Raw genomic sequence first — 26,720 nt, 5'->3', positions numbered from 1 at the left:
TTACTTTTCTTAATCATATTGAGAATACTTCCACCTCCATCCCTAGAGGTGGACAACGGTTCTGGTTTTGCTGCACAACCTTCAAGAATTGTTATAAAGAAACATGTTTCCATTGTGTACTGGTACCAGTTAATATAGATTCATATCAGCATGCATTTCAACATCAGCAAGCGTGTCATATGCTGAAAATTTTTATAAAAAACAGAAAAAGAAGTATCCGTGAGATGCTATTTTCCTTATACTCTCACAGAAGCCCTGAAGTGAAAAAAAAAACAAAAAAAAAAACAAGTAAATGTAATAAGGACCTGCAAATGTTTATATTAATGTCCAGTCTAGTGGGTAGCACACAATCGTTATCAGGCCGATTGACGTTACAGAAACTGGGATAAATAAATGGAGTTGGGACATAAAAGGGCACATGGTTTATAAACATCAGTGTTATGATAAAACAAACGGAGCAGTCAGTGTGTACATTTGCAGCCGTGAACTGACACATTCACACTCTGTGCTGTGTAGTGTCAAGGCTGAACCGCGAGTCAAGTATGGAAAACCGATGTAACCAATGATGGGACCCTATGATTACCGCATACAAAATCTTTTTTTATTTAAAATGCTCAATGTCTACACACCTGCACTAATCATGATAAAACTCCGCACATATATCGCATTCTAATTCGGATAAAAGGGTTTTTGGCGGATATTATCAAGGGTTATGAAGGTTTTCCTCTAGACTATAATATAGAGTATATCATAATGACAGTCCAAACATACTGTTGTTTCAAGTCATGATAGTATTATTTGTTATGATATCCTGTTTTAGCTCTTTGAAAAGTTTGCTGCTATATGAAAACGTTACTTTAAGTGATGTATTGATATTTTTAGTGATGTATTAATGTTTTCATTGGGTTTTTTTGAAGGGTTTTGAGCCTGAATAATTCTGTATTTGATCTTATTTTGTTCTTTTTTTTTTCTTTTTTTTCGAAGCTGTCATCATCAGTTTTGTTTCATTACATTTTACAGTCCACAGCTGTGTATCAGTTTGTTTTTTTGGAATCTTTTTCAGTTTCTACATAATGCTTTGATAAATTCCATGCATTTGTTTGTTTGTTTTTTTGTTTTTTGTTTTTTTTTGCGGGGGGGGGGGGGGGGTTTGGGGGAGTTGTTTTGTTTTGTTTTTTAAATCATATGATTTAGTTGAAATCCAATCAACCAAACTGTCCACTCACGACAATAGAAAATATCAATTCGGGCGATGCACTAATTTTGTTGAATATAAGATATGCTGATGTAAGGAGGACTACAGTGGAATCCTGATTAAAAACAACATTGCTGGAACAGAAAACTTAAGCTTTTCAGCTTTTATATAGCGCAATATCCACTAAACATGCTCAAAGTCAAAGCGCTTTACAAGGAGTCCTGGCCCAAAGCAACACTTAACATGAAGAATGTGACATAATGGCAATATTACAATTTTTTTTTCGGACAGAGACAACGCCAGGCACTCATTTTACGCCTGAGTACTGTGAAAGCATGTGAGTGAAGAGCCTTTTCCAAGGCCTCAGCAAGGCTCGAACCCAGGACCTTCCAATCCGAAAGCGAGTGTCATACCACTAGACCACATAGACGCACAGTGCTTGACTATTTTCACCACGACAGTAATAGTAGCATTGGGACCATGATTGTATTTATGCTTTATTTTAAAAACTCACAATATCAGACAGCCGGATATATATATATATATATATATATATATATATAATATATATATATATATATATATTATATTTTTATTATATATATATATATATATATATATATATTATTATTATTATTATTATTATTATTATTATTATTATTATATTATATTTATTATTATTATTATTATTATTATATTATTATTATTATTATTATTATTATTTATTATATTATTATTATTATTATTATTGTTGTTGTTGTTGTTGTTGTTGTTGTTGTTGTTGTTGTTGTTGTTATTATTATTATTATTATTATCATCGATAATTGTTGAACTTGAAGTTACCTTGGTGGTGACACTGTTAAGGTCTTTGTTTCTATTCAGATAAATAATATGGGTAATGGTTATGTCAAATGATTTAGGCTCAGCATGATAGCATTATTAATAGAGATTATTTGATATACATACACATTTTTGATATTGGCTGTTACTGCTTTCAAACTTTGCGTAATGAATTATTCACCTCCGTTATAGGAAGTTCTCATGGGATTTTTCATATTTAATTTTTTTCCTTGTGTGTCAGTTGGACCGTTTTTAAGCAATGCTTTAATTATTTTTAAAATTTCAAATTGAATTTGTATTTCTTTTCAAAACTTAACATTTGTTCTAGTTCTTTTTGTAATTAAAAAAAAATATATATTTATTTAAATTTAGATAGGTTGGCATCTGGCTTTAAATTTTTGACCTCCAACCCCCCATCTGGAATTGCGACAGGATGAACTTTACATTGAAAATTGGAAGTTTTTTCTTTTGTTAGTTTCAGTTGCCATACTTTTATAGAACTAGGGTCCATTTTCCTTGCAAAATAACGTTACTTTTATAATTGTTTTTTCTTTAACTCTCTAGAGTTCATGTGCACGGAAAATCAAACAATTTTTTTTGATTTTCAATGAGGGTGAACTCGAGAGAATTAAAGAATGTAGATAGATCTTCAATTTCAGTGTCCTATTCATTAAACCTGACATGTTTCCAGATGGAGGCAGGGGGAGTAGTTCTATTCATAAGGAGTCTGTTCCAGTAGAACATAATTATAATCAGCACACTCGAATCAAATTGTCTCACTGTTTTGTTTTTAAAAAATAAAACTTAAGATTTTATATAGCGCAATATCCACTAAACGTGATCAAAGAACTTTATAAATGATCCCTGACCAACAGCAAATCATAACATATAGAGTGAGACATGATGCCTGTTAGGCGATGTTACATTTTTTTCCAGACATAGACAACGCTGTTGACAGCCAGGTACGCATTTTACACATGAGTATGGTGAGAGAATGTGAGTAAAGAGCCTTTTCCAACGACTCAACTATGCCTGAGCAAGGCTCGAACCCAAGATCTTCCGATCCGAAAGCAAGTGTCATACCACAAGACCTCATAGTCGCACATTTACACAATTTTTCTTTCTTTTTTTTTTTGCCTTGTTTCTATGTAATTTGTTAGGTTTATTTGTTATCTGGTAAAATACCCAATAATTTTACACGTTGCAATGACTATGATGTAACGCAACCACTTTTTTTTGTTTTAGTTTGGTTTATATCAGATTTATGAATGAGAATTATTTGTTTCGATGATTATTTGCAGACCTCTGGGCAGAGTCTTCTGACCTCCCTAGGTGGGCAGTGAGGTCACTTGCTGTGTCTTCTGTCCCCTGTGTCTTTTCCCCTTTTCATGTTGCTCTCTGCCTTTCTTCCGGGTTAATAATGCTTAGTTTTTATCCTGGCCCTGGCGGGAATCTTAGGCTGGGATGGAGACAGTCAAATGTATCATACCTTTTTTCGGGGGGGGGGGGGCAGCGTGGTTCAGCGGTACGGGTTTTGCTTTGCACCCGAAGTCACCTCGCCCTCACTCAATTTGTGGCCAGGGTTATTCCAGTCTTCCCATGGAATAGACCTTAGAGACAAATTTTCCTCTATGGAATGAATAAAGGGAATTTTTTTTTAAAATTATTTTAGAGATGATTTATTTTCCCCTGTAAATCATCTCTCTATTATGTTCTTTTATAGTTTAAAGTTTTGAATATGTAATAATTTGAGTGTATTCTTCCTGGTGGGATCCTTTGATTGTGTCTGGAGGGAACTTTTAGGTTTTGTCAAAATAGCCATATCGATGGATTGTTCGGGGAATCTTCTGTTCCCTATACTATTTGAACCAGTTCCCCTCTATCTTGCTTTTTCTTCGGTGCTTCAGATCTATAACTTTTCTCGTATCATATTTTTACTGGTGCAGAAATGACCTAATAATAGTGTCGCAAATGCTGTGAAAACCCATAAATACAAACAAAACAAAAAAAAAATGCAGATCTGCCTACTTGTTAAAAACTTGTACAGGTAAAAAAAAAAGATAATAGAAATAATAATATACGATATTTACACTCTTGCTTTTTTTATTTCCGGTTGTGTTCCTAACCGCGACACAAGATTGCGAGTGTACGTTGGGAACAAAGTTAAAATTCCAATATGCAAGAGTGTAAGAAATCTTTTATTCTACTCCTCGACTCCGATTTCATCATCATTTTTTATTATGTGCTTTGATTGTATTTTTATAACTTTTTGACTATCCCCATTTTTCTTCCTTTTTACTGGTGCTGATATGACCTAAATGTGTTGCAAGCATCGTAAAACCCTAAAAAGCAAACAAACAAAGCTCCAAGTGCCAATGTGACCTATTGTTTCTGAACAGTATTATGTCGAGAAGAGCCAAGTGTCAAAAAGTGTAATTTAAGTTAAAATAAAAACTTGAGCTTTTTTTTTAGCACAGTATCCAGTGAAAGTGCTCAAAGCGCTTTAAAAAGGGTCTCTGATCAATAGCAACATGTAACATATAGAAAGACATGACGCCTATTAGGCGATGTTAAAAATTTTCCGACAGAGACAACACTGTTAACAGCCAGGTACTCATTTTACACCTGAGTACGGTGAGAGAATGTGAGAAAAGAGTCTTTTCCCAACTATGCACCGAGCAGGCTTGAACCCTGGAAGAGATTTCCGATCCAAAAAATAATCAGAAATGTGAATCTTAAGCTGCTGGAAGCTGTGGATTGTGAATATTAATGAAGAAACTTGAATATATAACAGCTTCCGAAAAGAACAAAATGCCAAACCCGGAATGATTCAGGCTCAAAACCCTTCTTCTGTCAACATTTTTTTTTTAAACAATAAAATAATTGATTCCCCCCACCCCAACAAATTTTTTTCTGGTCCACCTGACCGTGATTGGGTAGCTGGTTTTGTTAGATCTGGCAGAAAATACATTGCGATAATCCTAGCATCCTGTTATAAGGGTAGCAAGCAATTGCTACTGTCTAATTAGGTTGTAGAAATCAGGATAAACTCCAGCCCAGCATGTACATACAGTATATGCAGGTCTGACATCCGAACCCACGAATGGGCCTAGTTTAACATTGTTGTAATGGATAATATTTTGCATAAATTTTTGAAACTCTCATTACAACAATGAGGCCATAAGGCATTGGGTCATCAGACCTGATAATATAGACACGTCACTCCAGCCCCATGGGTTTGTTTTGTTTTGTTTGTTTGTTGCTTTAGGTCTCTTCCAACACAATTGAGGTTATATGAGAGACCGCTGAAACAAAAAAAAAAACAAGCAATCTAACAAAAATAGTACAAATGTAAATCAAAATCATAACCTAAAGATATCATAAGCTAAATTATAAATAACCAAGAACAAACAGGCAGAAGATTTACAGAAAAAAAATATCCCCTGTCAAAAATACAATCACAAACCAAAGAAGCAGGATAGGCTAGTAAAGAGAAGAAGAAACGACATCACTATCGGATCGTACACCCATGCGAACATCAGCCCCATGGGTCTTATAACTCTTATACTTATACTTACAGACTTTTATTTTTATATAATTATTTTGATTTTTCTTTTGACCTAGCATTTAGCTTTTTACTCATGTTAAAATAACACAAAATTATTGGATTTGTTGTATGATTGTAGCAGTAAAGTACTTTCCACCAGGCCTAACAGAATCAGCTAATAGCTATTTAAATTCCTATGAAAATTTACTACGCATTCAATTTTTTTTTTAAAACATTTTTGTTGTTTTATAATATTTGTTCTTTACTTTGCCCATTGCCATTATTCTTGCACCAATATACATAAGTGATTAGATGGAACCACGCAACTTTGTAACTATAATGAGTATCATTTTTTAAAAATTCTCATGGTATTGAAATGTGTAATCTCAAGTTATCTATAAATAGAATGTTATAAACTTCAACTCTCTAAATTTACATTCGCAAAAAAAAAAAAAAAAAAAAAATTAAAAATATGAAAATGTTGCAGCTTGAAGCTTGAAAAAATAAATAATACTGGGAAATGATACGGAAGCTTTAATTACTTTAATTTAATAAACGAAGACAGATAATGTGGCTGGGTGAGGTTTCCGACCTCCCACGGTGGTCAGGAGGTCACCTGCTGTGTCTGCTATCCCCCTGTATCTGTTTTCCAATTGCTTTCTGTCTTTGTCTTGGAATGAGATTGCTTGCTTTTGTCCTGACCCTGGCCTGGACTTTTAAGTGATCTCAAACTAAATACACTGATAATGTGCTCTTGGAATCTACATCTGTTCCCTATTTTAACAATTCCCCCTTTTTTAGAACTTTTTCTCAAGTCCTTTTAATTGTACATCTAGAATGGGTTTTTATTCTATCCAATTTTCCTCCTGATATGACCTAAGTGTGTTGCGAGCGCCGTAAAACCCTTAAAAACAAAACAAACAGAAAATGGGGACATTTTGAGTTTCCACTTTGTCAACAAAATACGATGAATGAAATGCTACAGACGAATGAGAGATTTATGAATGGCCATTCTCACATCTCTCATTCGTCTTTAGTATTTCATTCGTCATGCTTTGTTGATAAAGGGGAAACCCATAACGTCCACATCATCTGTTTTCGTTTATTAAATTAAATGCCATTTCCTATTGTTATTTATTTGAAGAAAAACAAAACATTCTCAGATATTTTAGTTTATGATTTGACTATTATTCTTTTAATTTTACATTTTGTGTGTATTATACGCATCATTTGCTTGTGTTCATCAATTTTTGGGCTATGCATCATTTACTTGTGTGCCAGCAATTTTTGTGTGATATACTACTCAATAAACAACAGAATGAGTAATAATAAAAATATGAATAAAATGATAATCAAAGCAAGCAGTTTACTTTTGTTTTGATTCAGAAAAAAAGTGTTTTGTTTTTTATTTCACCTGTTCATAGTCTTGCTATCTGGGTTGGGTTTTCTGTCGCTCCTTAGTGAGCAGGGAGGTCACTTTATGTGTCTTATATCCCCCAATAATATATGTTTTCCAACTTGTTTCCTGTCTTTGTGTCTTGGGATGATATTAATTGGTTTTGTCTTGGCAATGGTTGAAGTCTTTGGCTTTCTCTTCCCATCTGCTGTCCAGTGCAGGGCTGTCTTGGGAAGTGACACTGTTTCCATTCTGGCCATTTGACCCAGCCAGCGCCATCTTCTTTTTATTTGTCTGTCTATTTTGTCTACCACAGATTAAAATTTCCGTCTTTTCATCATTCAACATGAGTTTGTTTCTTCTCATCCAATCTTTTACTTCATTTAAACAGGCTTCAAATCGTCCAATCAAACTTTCAATATTATCACAGGGAGAAGAACTAAATATTTGAGTATCATCTGCGTAAAACTTATATATAAAAGATCATGTTTCTTAATCTTAATAACATTTGACAGTGGCGGCATGCTATAGAATAAAGGACTGGTCTAAGGACTGAGCCCTGAGTAACGCCAAATTTCAAAGAACATATATATCAGATTTGACACCACTCACCACAACAGTCTGCCAGCGGTCAGTAAGATAAAATCGAAACCAGTTCAATACAGTGCCATTTATACCGAAAATTCTCTCAAGACGGCTGAGCAGTATGTGGTGGTCAATAGTGTCAAATGCTTCAGATAAATCCAAGAGGCAGAGAATGTTCAGCTTATTTTCATCTGCGTCTCGAGTCAGATGGTTGAATACTCGGAGGAGGGCTGTCTCTATGCTGTGGTGCTCCTTGTATGCAGACTGAACATTTTCTTCTAGATTAGTCTCTTTGAGATGTGCCAAGAGTTGAAAAAGAATGACTTTTTCCAAAAGCTCCGAAAGTAACCAAAGGTTGGAAACTGGACATTAGTTTTTCAATTCGTTTTGGTCTAGCGATATTTTTATTCAAAAGCGGTTTAACTAGAGCTGTTTTGAAAGGGGTTGGAACTGTGCCAATTAAAGAGGCGTTAATGATTTTAGTAATTGATGGTGTAAGAGAATCAATCCATGATTTTAAGAGCTGGGTTGGTAAAGGATCCAACTCAAACGATTCTATGGGCGCTCTCAGCATGATGCTTTTAATAAACTCCTCTGTAGTCTGAAGATCACAATAGATTTCCATCGAAAGTAAAATCATCTGAATGATTTCCGAAACTGTCTAAATGATTTCTGATATTTTCGATTTTTTTTCAGAGAAAAACGTTGCAAATGCCGTTGATGGTATTGGTGTGTGTAGATGGCAATGATTTATCTCGTCCCAGCAATTCATTGCAAATGCCGAAAAGCTGCGACTTTTGATAAGTAATAATTAGATTTCGCTTTCCGACACACGTTCTTCCAATGACGATGACAGGATTTAAACAATGCCTGATGGGTAAATGACCCCGTTTTTTAAAATAGTTTCTCTCTGTTTAACGTAGTGATGTTTTAGCTGTTTTAACACATTGTTATACCAAGGAGTCAAGGAGCGTACGTTCGTTTTGATATGAGTCGAGTTTTAACTGGCGCACGGCTATCCAAAACTTCTCCAATGCACTGATTCCACGATTCTGCTGTCAATAGGTTGTTGAATGAGAGGCAGTTTTTAAGGTTAACATTCATTAAGGTGGTCGATATATTTTTTTCTTCATGATGATGATGATAATGATGGCGATGATGATCGTGGTGGTGGTGGTGGTGGTGATGATAATGATACCAGGGGCCTCATACACAAGTTAGATGGAACATAGTATGTAATATTGTATGGAATTGTATATGTAAACGAAAAATACGAAAAAAAAAATATGCAACAAAATGCTCTTTTTAGAAAGAGTCTTGAAACATTGGACAGTCGAATTCTTCTAGAGTGAAGAACATTTTTGGTCCTATGTTGTAGACCACAACAAGAGGATTGGACACGATTTCTACATTGATTCGCTGGTTGGGATTTATTGTAAACTGTTTAAAAGCAGTCCGACGTCCACTATCGAATAAACAAAATGCAAACGAAAGATGTATTTGAAAAATTGCGTCGATTTGATGCATATCCGAAAACACTGGAAGATTTCAGGGTCAAAACTTATGGTGGGGCAATCGGTACGTCAAATAGTTGCCATCTCAACTTCTTGTCACATTCATTCTTGTTCCAAGCCGGCTGTCGCTATTCCCAGCCATGTCTGTCTATAAGAGTCGATAAATAACAGACATGTTTATTAATAACTGCTCAAATGCTATTCTCAGATCTTTTCTAGTTTCTGTATCAAAAAGGTAGGAGCGGGTGGTTGGATGGGAGCATCACCCTTGAATCATATACCTATGATGTTCGCATGGGTGTACGATCTGATAGTGATGTCGTTTCTTCTTCTCTTTACTAGCCTATCCTGCTTCTTTGGTTTGTGATTGTATTTTTGACAGGGGATATTTTTTTTCTCCTGTAAATCTTCTGCCTGTTTGTTCTTGGTTATTTATAATTTAGCTTATGATATCTTTAGGTTATGATTTTGATTTACATTTGTACTATTTTTGTTGGATTGCTTGTTTTTTTGTTTCAGCGGTCTCTCATATAACCTCAATTGTGTTGGAAGAGACCTAAAGCAACAAACAAAAAAAAAAAAAAAGGTAGGAGACCAAGATTTTGGTTTCCCTAGGGCCCTAGGCTCGGGAGACCAAGATTTTAATTTTAGCTTCCCAGGGTAAAACCGTATATTTTCGTTTATGGAACTGTTTCTTAATGTTGAAGAGGCGAGGGGTTTTTTTTTCTTCTATTTATTTATAATTTGTTCGGTTATGTTGCTGTTCTTGCTTCTTTTTTTTTTTTTTTCTTTTTTTTTTTTTTTTCGGTGGGGGGGGGGGGGGCGATTGTTGCTTTTTAAAAATAAAAAGGCTTTGTAATAATATTATTACCTTGCCCGTCCCCCTCCCCAGAAAAGTAAACGAATTATTGAAACCATGAGAAAATTGGAGAACAAAAAATTGGAAACTAAAAGAAAAAGTTTTAAAAAAGAAGAAATAACAAGAAAATAAAAATAACTTTTGTGTTGAACGGTTGATAACTTGCAATCTCTCTTCTGTCTTTCCTCTCTTTTCTTTCTTTTATTTTTTTTTTTTTTGGTGGGGGAAGGGAGGTTGGAGGTTTAAAAAAAAATTTTAAATTTAAAAAAAAATTATTATTTTTTCTTTATATATATATACAAAGAACAAAATAACTCCACTCCCCAACATAAAGAAAAAGTTCTATACTATATATGAAAATACGGCTTTACTTTGGTAAACCAAAATCATGTTCTCCCTCGCAAAAATTGAAAAATATTAGTTAAAAAGAAACTAAATTAATTTTTGTGTTGGACGATTATTAACCTAAAACTACAATCTCTCTTCTGACTTTTCATTGAGGGGGCACATTATAAAATAATATTATCACAAGGCCTTAAAAGATCATAAATAAATAAATCGAGAACAACAGCAAAAACAACCAAACAAGTAAGAAAGAAAAAAAAAACAACTCTCCCCTCAACATAAAGAAACAATTCCAGTAATGTACAGATCAACTCTCCCCTCAACATAAAGAAACAATTCCAGTAATGTACAGATTTACTCCAGGAAGCCAAAATCTTGATATCCTTAGCCAAAACGAACCATTTTTGCTAGGGAGACCAAAACAATAAATAAAGAACACCCCCCCCCCCCCCCCCCACCCAGAATTTTTTTTTTAAAAACCTCCTCTACACAACATAAAGACACAGTTCCAATGATGAAAAGAATCTGTTTTACGTCGGAAGACGAAATATAGTGGTCTCTCTAGCAAAAATTAAATATTACTTTTTCCTTTTTTTTAATAAAGAAAAAAGAAGAAAAAAAGAAAACTAATTAAATTTTTATGTTGGACGGCCAATAGCTTGCAATATCTCTTCTGACTTTTTTTTTTTTTTTTTTGAGGGGAGGGGGGGGGGGAGGTCATGATAATAATATTAATATCATTACAAGGGTTTTTACCAAAAAAAAAAATAAAAAAAAATACACACAGTGGTTTACCAGCGGATCACTGAGTTGAGATGCTAGGTCAAGAGGTCACTACTCTCCTTCTCTTTACCTGCGCTCTGGTATGGCACGTGCCTGCAGTCAGTGAAGCGAGTAGTCTAATTGGTCTGATAAATAGTGGCATAGCCAAGTGACAATTATCTTAAATGTAAATCTATATCACTCATGTTATAGATTGAAATCCTCCTCACACAGTGGACTAACTATCATAGATATCATCAGTATATTTCTTTCTCAGCAAGACAGCAAAGTAGACTCACATTTTCACTACATTTATCATTTAAATCAAATGTTTCTGGAATCCCTACAACAACAATCAGACGTTGCAGTTTATTATTATCCACACTAGTACATAGTACAAACCGTCTACTATCTGTTGCACTAATGTTAATTCAGTTCAACAAATATGTAACAAGTGTAGGGGTGGGGTATCAAATTTCACTGGGAATATTTAGCAGTCTATAAGATGTCCAGGCTATCGTGGGTGATGAATTTGGACCAGTTACACAATGTAAACAATGTCGTAATCATTTCCTGGACTCCCACTGACCATGGAGCACTTTACTACACCAATTCTACAGTTTTATCATTAAAAGTTCCCACGAATATGGTAAAGGAGTGAAGAAGTCATACTTATTGTAGTACAGGAATATATATATACACTCTGCAAGTAGCCGTACAATAATAGTTCTTAAATACACATCTGTTACTGATTTAAGAAATATGAAATGAATGGGTTTGTTTCATTCATGCCTCTGTTGATTGGTGTGGGAAGGTTTTATTCACCAGCTGCACTACTTGTACATTGTGAATATTGTCTGAATATCTCTTAATTCCTAGGCGGTGCCACTATTATTTCCTCTATCTTGGCTATGTTTGAGTAAATCCCCCCCACCCCCCGCCCTCTTCTTATTTTCCCCAGTCAAATTGCCTTTGTGGAATACTATCTGTACTAACTGTTGATGTTATATCGTTGTTGTCAGTGATATGAATTAGGTGTAGTGTGAATGTGATGCATTTCTCTTAGTCTGTCTTTTACGTTTGTATGTGTGTATATATGCAGGATGTATGTGTGTATGTATGTGTGTGTGTGAGAGAGAGAGAGAGAGAGAGAGAGAGAGAGAAAGATAGATAGATAGAGAGAGAGAGAGAGAGAGAAAGAAAGAGAGTGAGAGAGAGAGAGAGAGAGAGAGAGAGAGAGAGAGAGAGAGAGAGAGAGAGAGAGGAATGCCTTTTTCTACCATATTAATTGATTGTATTATCTACTACGCCACTGTGATGGTGTTGTTGTTTGGTGTAATGACGATGGTTTTGTTTCTATTTGGAATACTGAAGTAAAACCTACACACACAATATATTGCTTTATATGTTCTTTAGGAGTGTGTTAAATTGTTTAATCAACTTATCTCCATATCTTTTAAATACATTACAAAATACAAATGAAGAGAACATACCAGATGTCCAGCCCATTACATTTATGACCATTAAAAACGTAGTTAAAATGTGTTGAATCAGAAAATGAATGTTTTACTGTGTGTAATAATATTAAGACTGGACAAAGCATTAATTAGTTTCGGAATCCAACGTCTGATTTTAAAGATTTGAATTTTTTATTGTCCGCAAAACAGCAAAAATATTTTAAAATAGTAGGGATTTTAAATTGCTTATAAAACCTATCAGAATAATCACAATAAAACGAAAAAAGAACCAACATAACAAGTGAAAGTAGTACTATCTGTTCCATTAGTTAATATTATTGTAATGTTAAGTGGTCATCTAGATATGGTGTTATATTACATCACGAAAATGCAATACTTTGCGTCTTAACCCTCAAAAAGGGGAATCCCCGTCCAGGTAGCCAATTTTACAGCATGCAGCTGCTGTTGTCAGTCACTTGCTGGGATCCAGCAGTATAACTAAGTGATCCGATTTTATGAAGAAATAAACAGCAGTGTACAACGAAGGCTAGCAAAAAAATACCCCAAAACAATCAAGCAATAAATAAATTGAAGAAAAAAACTCGCCTCTTAAACAGAAAGAAACAGTTCCATAAACGAAAATATGGTTTTACGCTAGGAAGCCAAAATCTCGGTCTCCCTAGCCTAAATGACTCATTTTGGATAGGGGGACCAAAATTTCGGCCAAGTTCAGGCTCAAGTAGCAAGTCTTGCTAGTCAAAATTTAGTCATCACAAGCATAATGATCACCATCATAGTCTATAAGTAGAGCCATAGTGTTAGTGTTATAGTCATATGAACCTGATGAGTAAAAAGATTCATATTGGTTTAATCTCTATGAGATCTATATTAATTATATAATTATAAAGTGCTTTTCAACAGGATTCTCATTCATAGTCATACTCATAATAATGTTACCACATTTTTGTAAATCAGATAATCAGAAGAAAAGTTATGTTAGTTTAAGTTTAACATTAAATTTTAAATTCAAGGCTGAAAAATGTATTACAATTACAAGCTTTTTTCGATAATCATTTTCATTGCAGTGACAATCGTCAGTGGCATTTTCATGTTTGTCCTGTTTTTCTCTGAACTCAATTACTACTTGACCAAGGACATCCAGCCAGAGTTGTTTGTAGACACGTCTAGAGAGAAAAAGTTACGCATCAATATCGACATTGTGTTTCCTAAAATGCCATGTACATGTGAGTAATTATGATGATAATAATACAAATGATGATGATGACGGTAATGATGATAATAATAATAATAATAATAATAATAATAGTAATGATAAATAGTAATAATAATGATAATTTCGATATTATTTCTTATCAATCAGATTTAAGTTTAGATGCCATGGACATGAGTGGAGCATCGCAGATTGACGTCACTGCTAATCTTTTTAAACAACGACTAGATCCAGATGGGAAGGAAGTTAGTGAAGCCGAGGAACACAGTACGGTTTTCATCCTATATTATGAATTTTTTGGGGCTCAAAACCCCTTCTTCAGCCAGTGACAAAAACGGTTAAAGTAGTTGTAGTTAGTGCGGAGCGGTCCCAAGCATGTTTAAGGACCGCTGTTCTACGGTCCTTGGGAAATGAGAACCGCAAGGACCGGTTCCCGTTCCAAGAATCGGTTCTTTTTCAACATTGGCCATTCACAAGGCATCATTGGGGCCGTCAAACGATGGGAACCGTGCCTGAAGTAGATGTCAGTAGAACCGCTAAGCGTATGTGAGAGCGGAGAAGGCTTGTTGCCTCAAAACATGAAAATAGTGCTATAACACTATCCATTAAGCATGTGTGTGTGTGTGTCTGCGAAGATTGATGGAGCGGGTCAGGTCAACGTTAGGGAGTGAAAGGAAAAGGGATTGTTAATATTTTGTGTCTGTGGCATGCTGGACCAAAAATATGAGTTTGTTTTGATTAGTTTTTTGTTGTTTTTTTTGGGGGGGGGAGGGGGGGGGGGTTGGCTCCATTCGTTGTTTCTCTTTTTGTGCTGCTATGTGGTCTTGTGGTATGCCACCGGGCCTCCGGTTTCAGCTAAAGAACGGTGGGACCGGTGCTCAGCAAGGCACTAGTTGTAGTAGTAGTTGTTGTTGTTGCTGTTTTCATTACTGTGCGACTATGTGGTCTTGTGGTATGGTAATCGCTTTCAGATCACAAGATCTTGGGTTCGAACCTCGCTCGGTGCATAGTTATGTCCTTGGAAAAGACTCTTTACTCACATTCTCTCACCGCACTCAGGTGTAAAATGAGTACCTGGCCGTTTACAGCATTGTCTCTTGTCCGAAAAAATTATAATATCGTCTAACAGGCGTCATGTCCGGTCCTACATGTTAAGTGTTGCTGTTGGCCAGGGACCCCTTGTGAAGCACTTTGAGCACGTTAAGTGGAAATTGCGCTATATAAAAGCTCAATATTTTTTTTTAAATATTTTTTTTACATTGAATCCAGGTATACAGGACAAAGTCAAAATGTGATGCATTTTCGTTTTAATTAGGGAGGGGGGGGGGGGGTTATTACCCCAAGAAGTGTTTTGAGCCTAAAATTTAAATGTTCTGTGTTTTGTATTTTGTTCTCTTTTGTTTTGACGCTGTTATATCAGGGGTGCCAGTCCAGATGATTGCTGAATGGCAAAAATTTGCAGTCTTAAGCGGCACTGCGGGTAAATTTGGAGGATGGGTGGGGCCTTTAAGATTGACTTTGCTTAGGTTGTTTCATGTATTTCTTCTGTACCATTGGTAGCACTGCGTCTATCAGTAATCAGAAGGTCTGAGGTTCGATCCCCACCAATCGAGGTCGACTGATTTTTTGGGGGGGATTTTTTTTTTTTCTAGTATTTTTCTTTCTTGCTTTGTCTGGCACCTTTCATACACACTTTTTCAGCACTTTATCTTAATCCCTGTTTCTACTCTGCCCTCTTGTTGTGTTTGAGTCGTGCATTGAACTTGTATCTTTACTAAAGAGCTTATATAGAAATGTTAATCTATAAAATGTAACATTTTTATATACCTCAGCTCAAAATTAATTTTTCATAGTGATTTCTGAAATGAGATGCCACACGTCTGATTAACTCACTCAATCCTAGAGATTTTTGCCACTTTTCAAGATTGGAAAAAATGTATTAAAAATGAGCATGTACATAGATAGTTTTATTCTACTACCATAAAATGTAAAAACTAAAAACATTACCTTTGATACTACGCCTATCAGAGCTGCCAACCTACTGCAAAAATTGCGGAATTGTACGCATTTTCAGCGATTGTACGCTTGTACGCATTTCCCCCAAGATTGTACCCATTTTCAGTGTATGGATGTTGTGTTACTCGGTTATTCATATTATTACTAGCCTATTGAGAAACCTTGGTGACCAAGTAGATATTCATATATTTTTTGCCCAATTATGATCTTCATGCTGGGAGGTAGAATTCTGAAAGGATTGGATTATAGTCTTGGGAACATCATTGTTGCTGCAATTGAGCTTGTGCGGTGTGACTTTATGAAAGTATACCTTCCTCTTACTTTCACAATGGTTAGTTTCCGTCGATTTCAGGATTGTACCCATTTTTATGAAATCTCCCCCATTTTGAGGTGCCATTGTACACATTCTAATCAGATGGGGTTGGCAGCTCTGTGCCTATAATATGTCTCAGAAAAATGTAATAAATAGGCATGGGGTAAAAATACCCAAAATAAACTATGGATATAGTCGGTTTTAGGGTTGAGTGAGTTAAAACAGATTTTTTCCGACCTGATGGCAACCCTGTATATACATTTTTTGTTATTTTTTTTTCTACATTACCAACTTTACCCAGTCTACAGCTTCTATCAGTTTAGTATTTATGATAAATTTCTTATAGCTTTAACTTTGTGTTAGTATGACATTCTTCTTGTGCCTCCCGTTCTATCTAGGCATTGCGGAGTTGGGTCTTTGTAATGTCTCTTTAGCCTTATTAATTCTTCTTACTCAGGTGTAAGATGAGTACTTGGATGGTAAAAATTGAGCTTTTTATATAGCGCAATATCCACTTAATGTGCTCAAAGCGCTTTACAAAGGGTCCTGACCAACATCAACACTTAACATGTAGAACGAGATATGACACCTGTTAGGCGATAATACATTTTTTCTGGCAGAGACAATGCTGTTTATGGCCAGGTACTCATTTTACACCTGAGTACAGTGAGAGAATGTGAGTAAATTAACGAGCCTTTTCCAAGGACTCAACTATGCGCTGAGCAAGGCTCGAACTCAGGACCTTCCGATCCGAAAGCGAGTGTCATACCACAAGACCTCATAGCTGCATGCTTTATCTGGCACTCTGTCGTCATACACACTTTTTCAGATCTTTATCTCATCAACTAGTACGATCTGGTAACCGCGTTGTCTTCTGTCTATTAGCGCCATACAGGTGCCATGCCTCATTGTACGTATTCAATTGTGCTACTTTGGCATGGGACTGCTTGAAAAATGTTTGAGCACATTTGGTGGCCATTATGCTGTTGGTAACTATTGGGGGTGAATTGGGCCAGTGGTTAAAGCATTGCATTGTGACCTGGAAGGTCCCAGGTTTGAGCCCTGCTTTAGACGCTTTCGTTTTTGGGTTTGTTATTTTTTGGACAAGATTATTAAGCCCCAATCTGCTCTCTTCTTTGGACAACATGGGTGATTCCTGTTGACATCAGACATTTACAATTATCTTTAATGTGCATACAAAATATACATGTTTTTGGGACTCCCTGTATATAATAATAGTAATAATAATAATAATAATAATAATAATAATAATAATAAGATAATAACAATAATAATAATAACAATAATAATAATAATAACAACAGCAATAATAATAAGAAAAAGAAGAATAACATAATTTATTTATACAGCACCTGTCCCATTCAATGTAGCTCTAGGTACACAATATACATTGCATACAATACGCATTACATAAATTTACTCTAACACATTATCAATAGCATTTAAAAGATCAAAATACAGAATTATTTGTAAAATGTAAATTATGGTCAACAAGTTCTATGTGGTGACACTACAAAAATGATGTAATTAAACCTTAAAACATTTTTTTTTTCATATTTGGATTACATAATATTTGGTGTGTTTGTATTGAACATTACAAACTTGGCCTTATTGATGTGTTTGTATTGAAACATTACAAACTTGATCTTCTAGCATAACCACATTTCATTATTTCCTGCTTGACTAATTCCAACTTCTGTATTTGTTTATGCATTGATATTTACTTTTCTCTTTATTTCAAATGTAAATGTTGCTGCTCGAAGCTCGAAGAAATTAATAATGTGAAATTTAATTTAAGCTTCAATTTAATTACGAAAACAGATAAAATGGACTTTTCGGGTTTCCCCTTTATCAACAAAACAGAGAAGCATACTATTTCCTGCATATCAATTTTTTGTTTATTCGTCTTAGCAACGCCACTACCACATTATCTCATTCATCTGTAGTTTTTCATTCATCCTGTTTTGTTGATAAAGGGGAAACCTGAAACATCCATTTTATCTGTTTTCGTTATTAAATTGAATCTTACATTCAATTTCACATTGTTACTTTTCTCTTTATTTCAAACAGAAATAGGAGACTCCAAGGAAGTTACAGAAAATGCCCCTGTGGTAAGAATAAACCATAACTATGTTATAATTTCAATTATTGTCAGCCTCAATGATATTTATTTTAAAAATGTCTTACGTCAAGTTCAAATTCAACGTCTTATCTGCAAGAGGCGGATTGCCCATCACTGCATATTTTATACAATTTTGTGGTGACTTTCTCCATTATTGTGTTTTTGAGTTTTAAAGATAAATGTTTAATAGTTGACCAAATTTGTTCTTGTTGGTAATATCTAGGATTTTTGGTGGGAGAGTTTTCCATTCCTTGATGGTTCTTGGGAAGAAACTGTTTTTACATTTGTTGGTTCTGTGTGTTGGGGTTTTGAACTTACTGCTATGATAATTTCTTGTGGATGTACAGTGTTGTTTTGTGAAGTACTGTGGTAGAGTTACTGCTGTTTTGTTGGAATGTACTGTTCTGTGAGGAAACCTCTATACTGTGTTATTGTCTGTTGTTTTTATGTATTATGATACATTTGAGGAGGTTCCGATAGCTCAGTTGGTAGAGCACTTGATCACACGCAAAGGGACTGAGATTGATCCCAGGTGCAGTCGAGATCTTTTCATGACTCCCCACCTCCCCCCCCCCCCCCCCCCCCCCCTGTCCACCCAGCAGTGATTGGGTAGCTGGGTCTGTTACTTTTTCTTCTATGCTTGTAAAGGCAAATCACCTCTAGATCTATTTACTTACAAGCATCCCCATTACCTCCCTTTTACTTGTGTTGATATTACTTATTTATGCTGATTTTACTCTGAAGTGTTTAAAGAAATGTGTACATTATAAAAACAAATAAATATATACATTCGGAGCATCATAGAGAGAACTTAAATCTTTTATTTATATTTGTGTCCAATTTTATTCTTAGGCTAGAAATGGTTACAGTTGAATGCACATACAGTCAACATTATTTTTAATCAATTTCTGCTTAAAGTCAATATATCTTGTTGGTGCCAAATTTCCTGTTCTTTATCAAAGAGTGTTCCATTGAAACAGTCAACTTTGCTTAAAGGGGAAACAGTATGAAACTGTTAAATTCTATCTTGAGCACTACTTTCATACAATTTGCATACACAAGTACTCAAATACACATCTTTAAGCCACCAGGATGAAAATTTTGAAAAATTTCAAAATTTTGTGCAATATATCGAGGCGGCATCTTGAATTCTTGGAACAGCCACAACAGCCTCAGTTTTGTTCCTAAAGCTACTAAATTTGATCTGATTCTTTGGAGTGGCAGTGTCTACAAAGTAACTAAGCATAATTTTGATGTTTTGAAAACATTTGATTTAAGTCCTTGGGCGATGAGCGAAAAGGAATGATAGTCTCAAATCTTTAGAACAAAATGAGATATCAAAAATTCCTTTGGTCACTATGTAGATACTCATGCTTTAATTATTTTCTGCAAGTTTCAAATCTATGGATTGAAATTTGTAGAAAATATGAATGTTCCTGTGAATTAATTCATGAAAATTTCAAAGACAAGATAAACAATCACAACATGCACCAAATGAGTGCATACCTCATGTTTTAAAACGACAAAAAAAAAACACAAAAAAGTGAGTTTAATTAGATAAAAATTATTTTATTTATGTAATGATTAATGAGATATTAAATTAACCAAAATTGCGCATTTCCCAAATAAGTGGGAAAAAATAAATTTCCAGTAATTTTTGACAACTTGTTCTTCCTTAAAGTCAACCAATCTTTTTGGTCCTGCAGTGTTGGCTTTATTGAGGATTCCACTGTATTTGAATCAATCAACAGATTTTCTTTTTGTAGATACATGAAACAACTTAAAAGTTAAATTTTTCGGTTGTTGGATTTATAAGATTATTGTCAATTGGCAATTTGATTTTTAGTCATTTTCACTCTGCTTATTTCATTGTCAATTCCTATATAAAGCTGTGCCAAAAGGTTGTTATTGTGATGTTCCTCTCAGAAATACTTCAATACTCTTTTGAAACAAAGAACAAAGGAAAGAATTTGCTTTTATAGGTTTATCTGGGTTAAATAATGAAAAATAAACCAAAAACTGTCGATCTAACATCAAAATTATACAAGTTATAGCTTTTTAAATTGTCAAAAAAGTGTGGACAAAGTTGATATTCTGTCCACACTTTTTTTAAACCTTTTGAGAAACCATTTCTGCTATTCTATTGGATTACTAGTTTTTTTGTTTATTTTACATTATTTTACTGATAGAAACAGATGAAAATGAATATTTTTCTTAGTTTTTCGAAATAATTTGTTATTGGGGTATTGTTATGGTAAACGTCACAAAAACGACCTTTTTATCACATACTCATATGTTTTTTCTCGAAATTCCAAAAGGCGACGACACTTGATCCTAATCGATGTGAAAGTTGTTATGGAGCAGAGAACAAAGACATCACGTGAGTTGCTAATGTAGATTTTCATTTTAACATTGGTTTCTCCTTTATTTTTGAGATATTTAAATTTTTTACTTGTTAACTTGTCTTGTTAACTTTCACATTTACGCATTCGTGGGGGCAGTGTGGCTCAGCGGTACGGTCTTTGCTTCGTACCTGAAAGGTACCGAGTTCGATCACCCTCTGCTGCGCTGTGTGGCCTTGAGCAAGTCACCTCGCCCTAGCTCAATTTCCGGCGCTGCACTGCGGCTGATGCCTGGGTTATTCCAGTCTTCCCTTGGAATAGGCCCTAGAGACAAATTTCCCCTATGGGATGAATAACGAGAATTTTCTTTTTTTTTTTATATTTATTAATAAGTATAAGAAAAGACTCATCATTCACCTTTTTCCCTTCTCCCGTCCATGATTCAGATGTTGTAACACATGCGATGCCGTCAGAGATGCCTACCGACAAAAGGGCTGGGCGTTTACTGATGCTGAAAACATTGTACAATGTCAACGCGAAGGATTCTCTGAGAAAATGGAAGCCCAGAAAAATGAAGGCTGCAAGATGTATGGCTATCTCGAAGTGAACAAGGTAGGTTTATCAGAAAACTTGCGCATAATACAATGACGGACAAAGCAGGGAGTAACAAGAAATAATACTTAGAAAAACTGCTAGCATGACAGCACATCTAGCAAGTAAACAGAATGTCTGGGATTCAATCCCCAGTTGAGGCAAACTTCGATCATTGATTTTAAAAATATTTTTCTTTCTTACACTTGTCTGGTACTGTGTCATACACACCTGCCAGATTTTATCTTGCACACGTCCAGGCTGAATCAAATATTTAAATTGTCATCAATTTTTTCGTCTTTGCTATTGTAAACAAAATTAATGTTCATTTAACAAGAAGCATTTTTTTAAACATTTTATTGCTAATCTGGGAAAAAATTGATTCTTTTTTTTTTTTTTTTTTTGAGAAGGGGGTGGGGAGTATTTTTAAAATTTTTTATATTTTAAATGAAAAGAAATAGGAAGTTATTTCCAAGTCCTTGACATCAAATTCTAACTCTCTTGAGTTCGGCTTGAATAAACACGGAATAGATTGCAAATGCAAGAGACTTAATTCAGCTCAGACTGAATTGTTACATCGTACACCAGCATGAAAGTAGCATTGACAATGAAGATATGACACAATCCCGAGCAAAATGTGACCTTTTCTCTCTATGACATGGGTGAGCGAGTCATTCATCAAGAACATCTACAGTAGGCTTACTTACTCCTGAATGAGTGAGATTTTCTTTGATTATTTTTTTCAACTGTGTTATTATAAATATTAGAGATGGAAAAATCGATTGACTGGGTGGGGATCCAAATCTCCCATAGTGGACAGGGAGGTACATGCTGTGTCTTCTATCCCCCCATACCCGTTTTCCAATTGTTTCCTGTCATTGTCTTGGAATGAGATTACTTAGTTTTGTCCTGATCCTTGCTAGAGTTCATTGGCTGGGAGGGAAACAGTCGAATGTATAGTTATAGTTTTGGGAGATGATATTTTTTTCCTTGTAAATCGTCTCTCTGTTATGCATTATATTATGTTTAGTTTACATATTATATTATATGATTGGTAAACATTTGAGTGTATTCCTCTTAGTTGGGACCTGTGCTTGTGTCTGGATGAGACTTTTAGGTGATCTTAAACTAAGTACCTTGACAGTGGTACCAATTCCCCTTTGTCTTACCTTTTCTTTTGTGCTTAATTGTAATTCTAGAACTTTTTACTATCCCATTTTATTCCGTTTTACTGGCGCTGATATGACCTTAATGTGTTGCAAGCGCCGTAAAACCCTTAAAAACAAAAACAAAAGCAAAATCGATTGACATTTGAAGAACGAGTTTTCTGGCCAAATATTTAAATACAAGTTTTTCCAGAGAATGGCAGTTAAATGGTTATGCAGGGTTTTAGCGTTACTTTTAAGACATTTTTAATCTTGTCTTTTAACCAGTTAACTATCATTTTCTGGAAAAACTTGTATTTTAAAAATTTGGCCAGAAAACTTCTTCTTTAAATATCAGTCGATTTAAATGACCCTCATCTTGGCAAAACTCTCACTCTCAAACCTGAGACTTTGCTGTTGCTGACTAGCTTCTCATTTTACACCTGAGTATGGTGAGAAAATTTGAGTACTAAAGAACCATCTCCAGCAACTCCACTTTTAACCACCTACATTGGACTGGGACTTTGTCCCTTCAGGTCACAAACCAACTGTTATACCAACTTAACAACAGAGCCATCAAGCCACATAAGTGGCTAGTGCGATTGCTCTCTCTCTCTCTCTCTCTCTCTCTCTCTCTCTTTCTTTCTTTCTCTCTCTCTCTCTCTTCTTTGTTTTTCAGCCAGGCAGATGGTGACGTGTCCGTTGGATCCCACACAACACTATTTTAATTCTCTGTTTTCATCTGGCCCTTCTCCATACCCTAAACGTCTCTCTATTGCAAGGTTGTGGTTGATTGAAAAAACATTGATCTGGGCAACTGACATTTTTGAATACTTTTCATTTCATACAGCCTCATTTCAGAACTTTTTACGAATTTTGTTTTTTAAATTTTTCTCTCAAGGTCGGTGGAAATTTCCATTTAGCACCAGGGACAAGTTTTCAACAAAGACATGTTCATGGTAAGTGTATATTTTGTTTTTATCCCCGGAGTCTATAGTTTGAATGAAACTGACATCACTCAGCTCTTTGTTAATGTTTTTATACAGCCATTTTAATAGTAATAGTAATAAATCTTTATTGTCCACAAAATGGAAAATCTTAAGTGATTTACATTGCTCAAACAAATACAATAGACATTAATAGAAATGTGTGGATGTTATAATAATACGGTCCTCATAACAAATTTGCTTCACAATCCACACAGACATCTTTACAATTAATGATTACTTCTCACTAAACTCTATAAATCTGACTATAAACGTTAAAGGTTACACATAGTTTATGTGTTGGTAGGTTATATCTGGTTCGTGGCTGTTGGGAATATTTTACCTAAATGCATAGCATCAATATAGATGTCACGAAGCTGGAGGTATCGCCGTATTTTGTTGAATTCAGTGGCAAATGTATGTTAACCTTTTTTCTGTTAAGAAAAAAGTCCCGTTATTTATCCTTAGTAAAATTTTTCTTAAGGATTTATTTTGAGAGATGATAGGGTTAACACAGGTGTTAATTAAATTGGAAAGTAATCATTTGGAGTGTTAAGTTTCTTGCTTAACGGTCTCCTCACCAACTACAGGAAAATCGTCACATTCATTACGATCCAGCCAACATTTATCTCATTCAGATTTCTTTTGTACATTTAAAGAAAAATTGTTGTTTTAGTTATAAAACAATTGACACTACATTGTAGACCTCGTTTTGCTGAATATTGTGTATAGCAAGAATGTACTGCTGTTTTTATTTTTGTATTGGTTGGGTGTGAAGTTTTTAGAAAAATCCTGAAAATGGATGGTAAGGAGGAAAAAAGGAATGCTGCCATCATGGCGTTGAATGAAACTTTTAGGAGATGGATTTTAATTGCCATAAACTGAAGTTTTGAGAAAACCCTATTCAAAACTTTGCTTACTTTTACAGTCCACTATCCATGGTGATAAAATTCTTGTCAAAACAACACTATTTGAAGCAAAATGATTGGTTGTAGAGAAAAGAAAAGTTAATTGAGATGTAGTACTTTTTGTTTTAGTTGTGAAATTTAGTTATTTTCTTTGCTTAAAATGATAAAATATTGATATTACTGTTACTTCGGCCATAAATTACGTCATTTTGAGAACTAGAATGGTAGAAATGAAATTTTATCGTATTTCATAGAAGATAAATGATTACAGTACATTATACTCGCAAAAAAAAAAAAATGCCCAAAAATTGTCATTTTTAGTGTTGCATCCCCCATGAAGACAACCATGGGATGTAACAAAATGCATAAATTACTCTGTCTCGGAATTTTTATACAACAAAATTAATGTGTATTTATAATTCAATGTTTTAAAGTAATGATCCAAACTATATTATTTCATTTTATTTCAGTGCATGATCTACAATCTCTCAGGGGGCAAAAGGTGGGTTTAAAAATTAAAAAAAAAAATACAATCTGTAGCAACAGTAAGCAGCGTGCCAGGATCTCTTTCAAATTATAATTTCTCCCGCTATTGATCTGGTTACACTTTCAAATCTAACCATTTTCACCAAAAGAGCGATAACAATCTTTTGACTCGGGACAGAGTCACAATTCTCTCACTGGATACTAGCAGTAAAAAATCTAATATCGAGTTTGGTCAGCAACAAACCCGACAGTAAGAGATTAATCACTGGTTTGAAATGGGTTGAGAGCCTCCAAAAATCAGGAGCTGTGTGAAGTCCAATTCTTTATAATGTAAAGGGCCCAAAGCACCAGTTTATCCCAATTGCTGGGTGGGGTTTTCTGTTCTCACATTCTTCTATCCCTTTTATATCTGTTTTTCTGAGTTTCTGAGTCAATTTTGTCTTGGAATGAGATTAGCCTACTTGGTTTGTCCTGGATCTGACCAGAGTCCTTAGCTGAGAGGGAAACAGTCAACAAATGTATAGTATTAGTTTAGGTAGATGATACAATGCAGCACGGAAATCTCAAACAATTCTGAACCAGGCATATATGTAGAGATTTCCATGTTTTTGAGTTTTCCTTGTTAATTATTTTATGAAGAAGAATGTCAGATAGGTAAATATGGGTTGTTGTTGTGATGTCTCATTATAATGATATGCAGTGTATAGTGGTCCTTGCCTCATTAAAAGGTGGAACAAGGTTCCAATTTGGTGGCTATATCAAGAAGACAAAGCCAGCACATCACATTTTTGATGACACACTCAGTATGTGAAGTCTTTACTCATGAATCCGATAACTAATCACCATCACTCCTCACTTATCTCCACCATGTCTCTCCTCTCATCCCTTCCCCAATTACTTTTTTGATTATGACATAACAGGAACAACCTCAGGCCATCACTGCCTTGCTGGTCTACCATTGGTACTGGGATGTGTCTTGTGGTCAAATATGCTTTGCACATGCCCCTCCTCCCTTCCACACTCACACACATAGACTTATATTCTAAACAAAGGCAGCTTGTTACAATTACTAACTCACTTAATGCCACACTGGTTGAGATGATATCTTTCATCATTTTCGTTCAATACAAACTTAATAAGGCAAAAGAATTTTATGACTGAACACCTAAGTGAACGTCCAGTTTGTTCGAGATTTCCGTGTTGGCCTCTGAAAATGTTCGAGATTCTTGCGTTGCCAAATTGAATAACTAACATGTTTTGTATGCATTTAAGTTTGAGTGTATTCCTCTTGGTGGGATTCTGTACTGTGCTTATGTCTGTCCGAGACTTGTAGGTGATCTCAAGTAATGATGGTGTTCTCTTGGAATATCTACGGTACATCTGTTCCCGTATTACTTATTTGAACCAGTCCCCTTATTCTCCTGTGCCTTTAATAAATCTAGACTTTTTTTACCATTCCCAGTTTTTGTCTTATTGCTAGTGCTAAAATGACCTAAATGTGTCGCAAGTGCTGTAAAACCTTAAAAACAAAAACAGTGTCCCAATTTCTGTACTTTATATGGACAGTAATAGTTGCTTGTTGACCTGTTGTTAACTGCCATACTCGGGGAAAAACTTGCATTTAAAAATATACGTACCAATCAATTTAAATGACCTTCATCTTGGCAAAAACTCTCAAACCCCTGGGACTTCGCAAAGTCTTCCTTAAGTCCCAGGTTTGAGAGTTTTTTTGCCAAGTTGAGGGTCATTTAAATTGATTGGTACGTATATTTTAAAATGGCGAGTTTTCTAGCAAAATTTTTAAATATGAGTTTTTTCCAGACCGGCAATTGACTGGTAAAGCAAGTTTGGAAAGGATGCTAGCAGTGGTTTCTGCCTAGTGTATGAAGCAAGAATAACCAGTGACCCACCATCTCAAATGACATTTTGTTCAAGAAATTTAAAAAAAAATTTCCATTAGGGTATTCATCTCATAGGGTAAATTTGTTTCTAGGGTCTATTCCAAGGGAAGACTGGAATAACCCAGGCATCGGCCGCAGTGCAGCGCAGCAAATAGAGC

The 26,720-nt window shown here is 35.0% G+C and overlaps 1 protein-coding gene across 2 annotated transcripts in view; it reads left to right on the top strand.

Annotated features, from left to right (window-relative positions):
* The first annotated feature begins 8,890 nt into the window (after positions 1-8,890).
* Positions 8,891-26,720, top strand: part of LOC144956281 (endoplasmic reticulum-Golgi intermediate compartment protein 3-like) — a 48,037-nt gene continuing 30,207 nt past the window's right edge. For both annotated transcript variants that reach the window (XM_078886754.1, XM_078886755.1), the window contains exons 1-8: positions 8,891-9,141; positions 13,586-13,744; positions 13,882-13,998; positions 18,152-18,192; positions 20,522-20,583; positions 20,992-21,157; positions 23,183-23,240; positions 24,646-24,677. In XM_078886754.1, the coding sequence (XP_078742880.1) occupies positions 9,045-9,141; positions 13,586-13,744; positions 13,882-13,998; positions 18,152-18,192; positions 20,522-20,583; positions 20,992-21,157; positions 23,183-23,240; positions 24,646-24,677 (732 nt within the window). In that variant the 5' untranslated portion in view covers positions 8,891-9,044. The remainder of the gene's footprint in view (positions 9,142-13,585; positions 13,745-13,881; positions 13,999-18,151; positions 18,193-20,521; positions 20,584-20,991; positions 21,158-23,182; positions 23,241-24,645; positions 24,678-26,720) is intronic.

This window comes from Berghia stephanieae, chromosome 11 (assembly GCF_034508935.2).
Source record: "Berghia stephanieae isolate SIO BIC M18660-M18661 chromosome 11, UCSD_Bste_1.3, whole genome shotgun sequence".
NCBI classification, from domain to species: Eukaryota; Metazoa; Mollusca; class Gastropoda; order Nudibranchia; family Aeolidiidae; genus Berghia; species Berghia stephanieae.
Note: the sequence above shows the minus strand (reverse complement) of the source record. Positions and strands in the feature narration are given on the sequence as shown.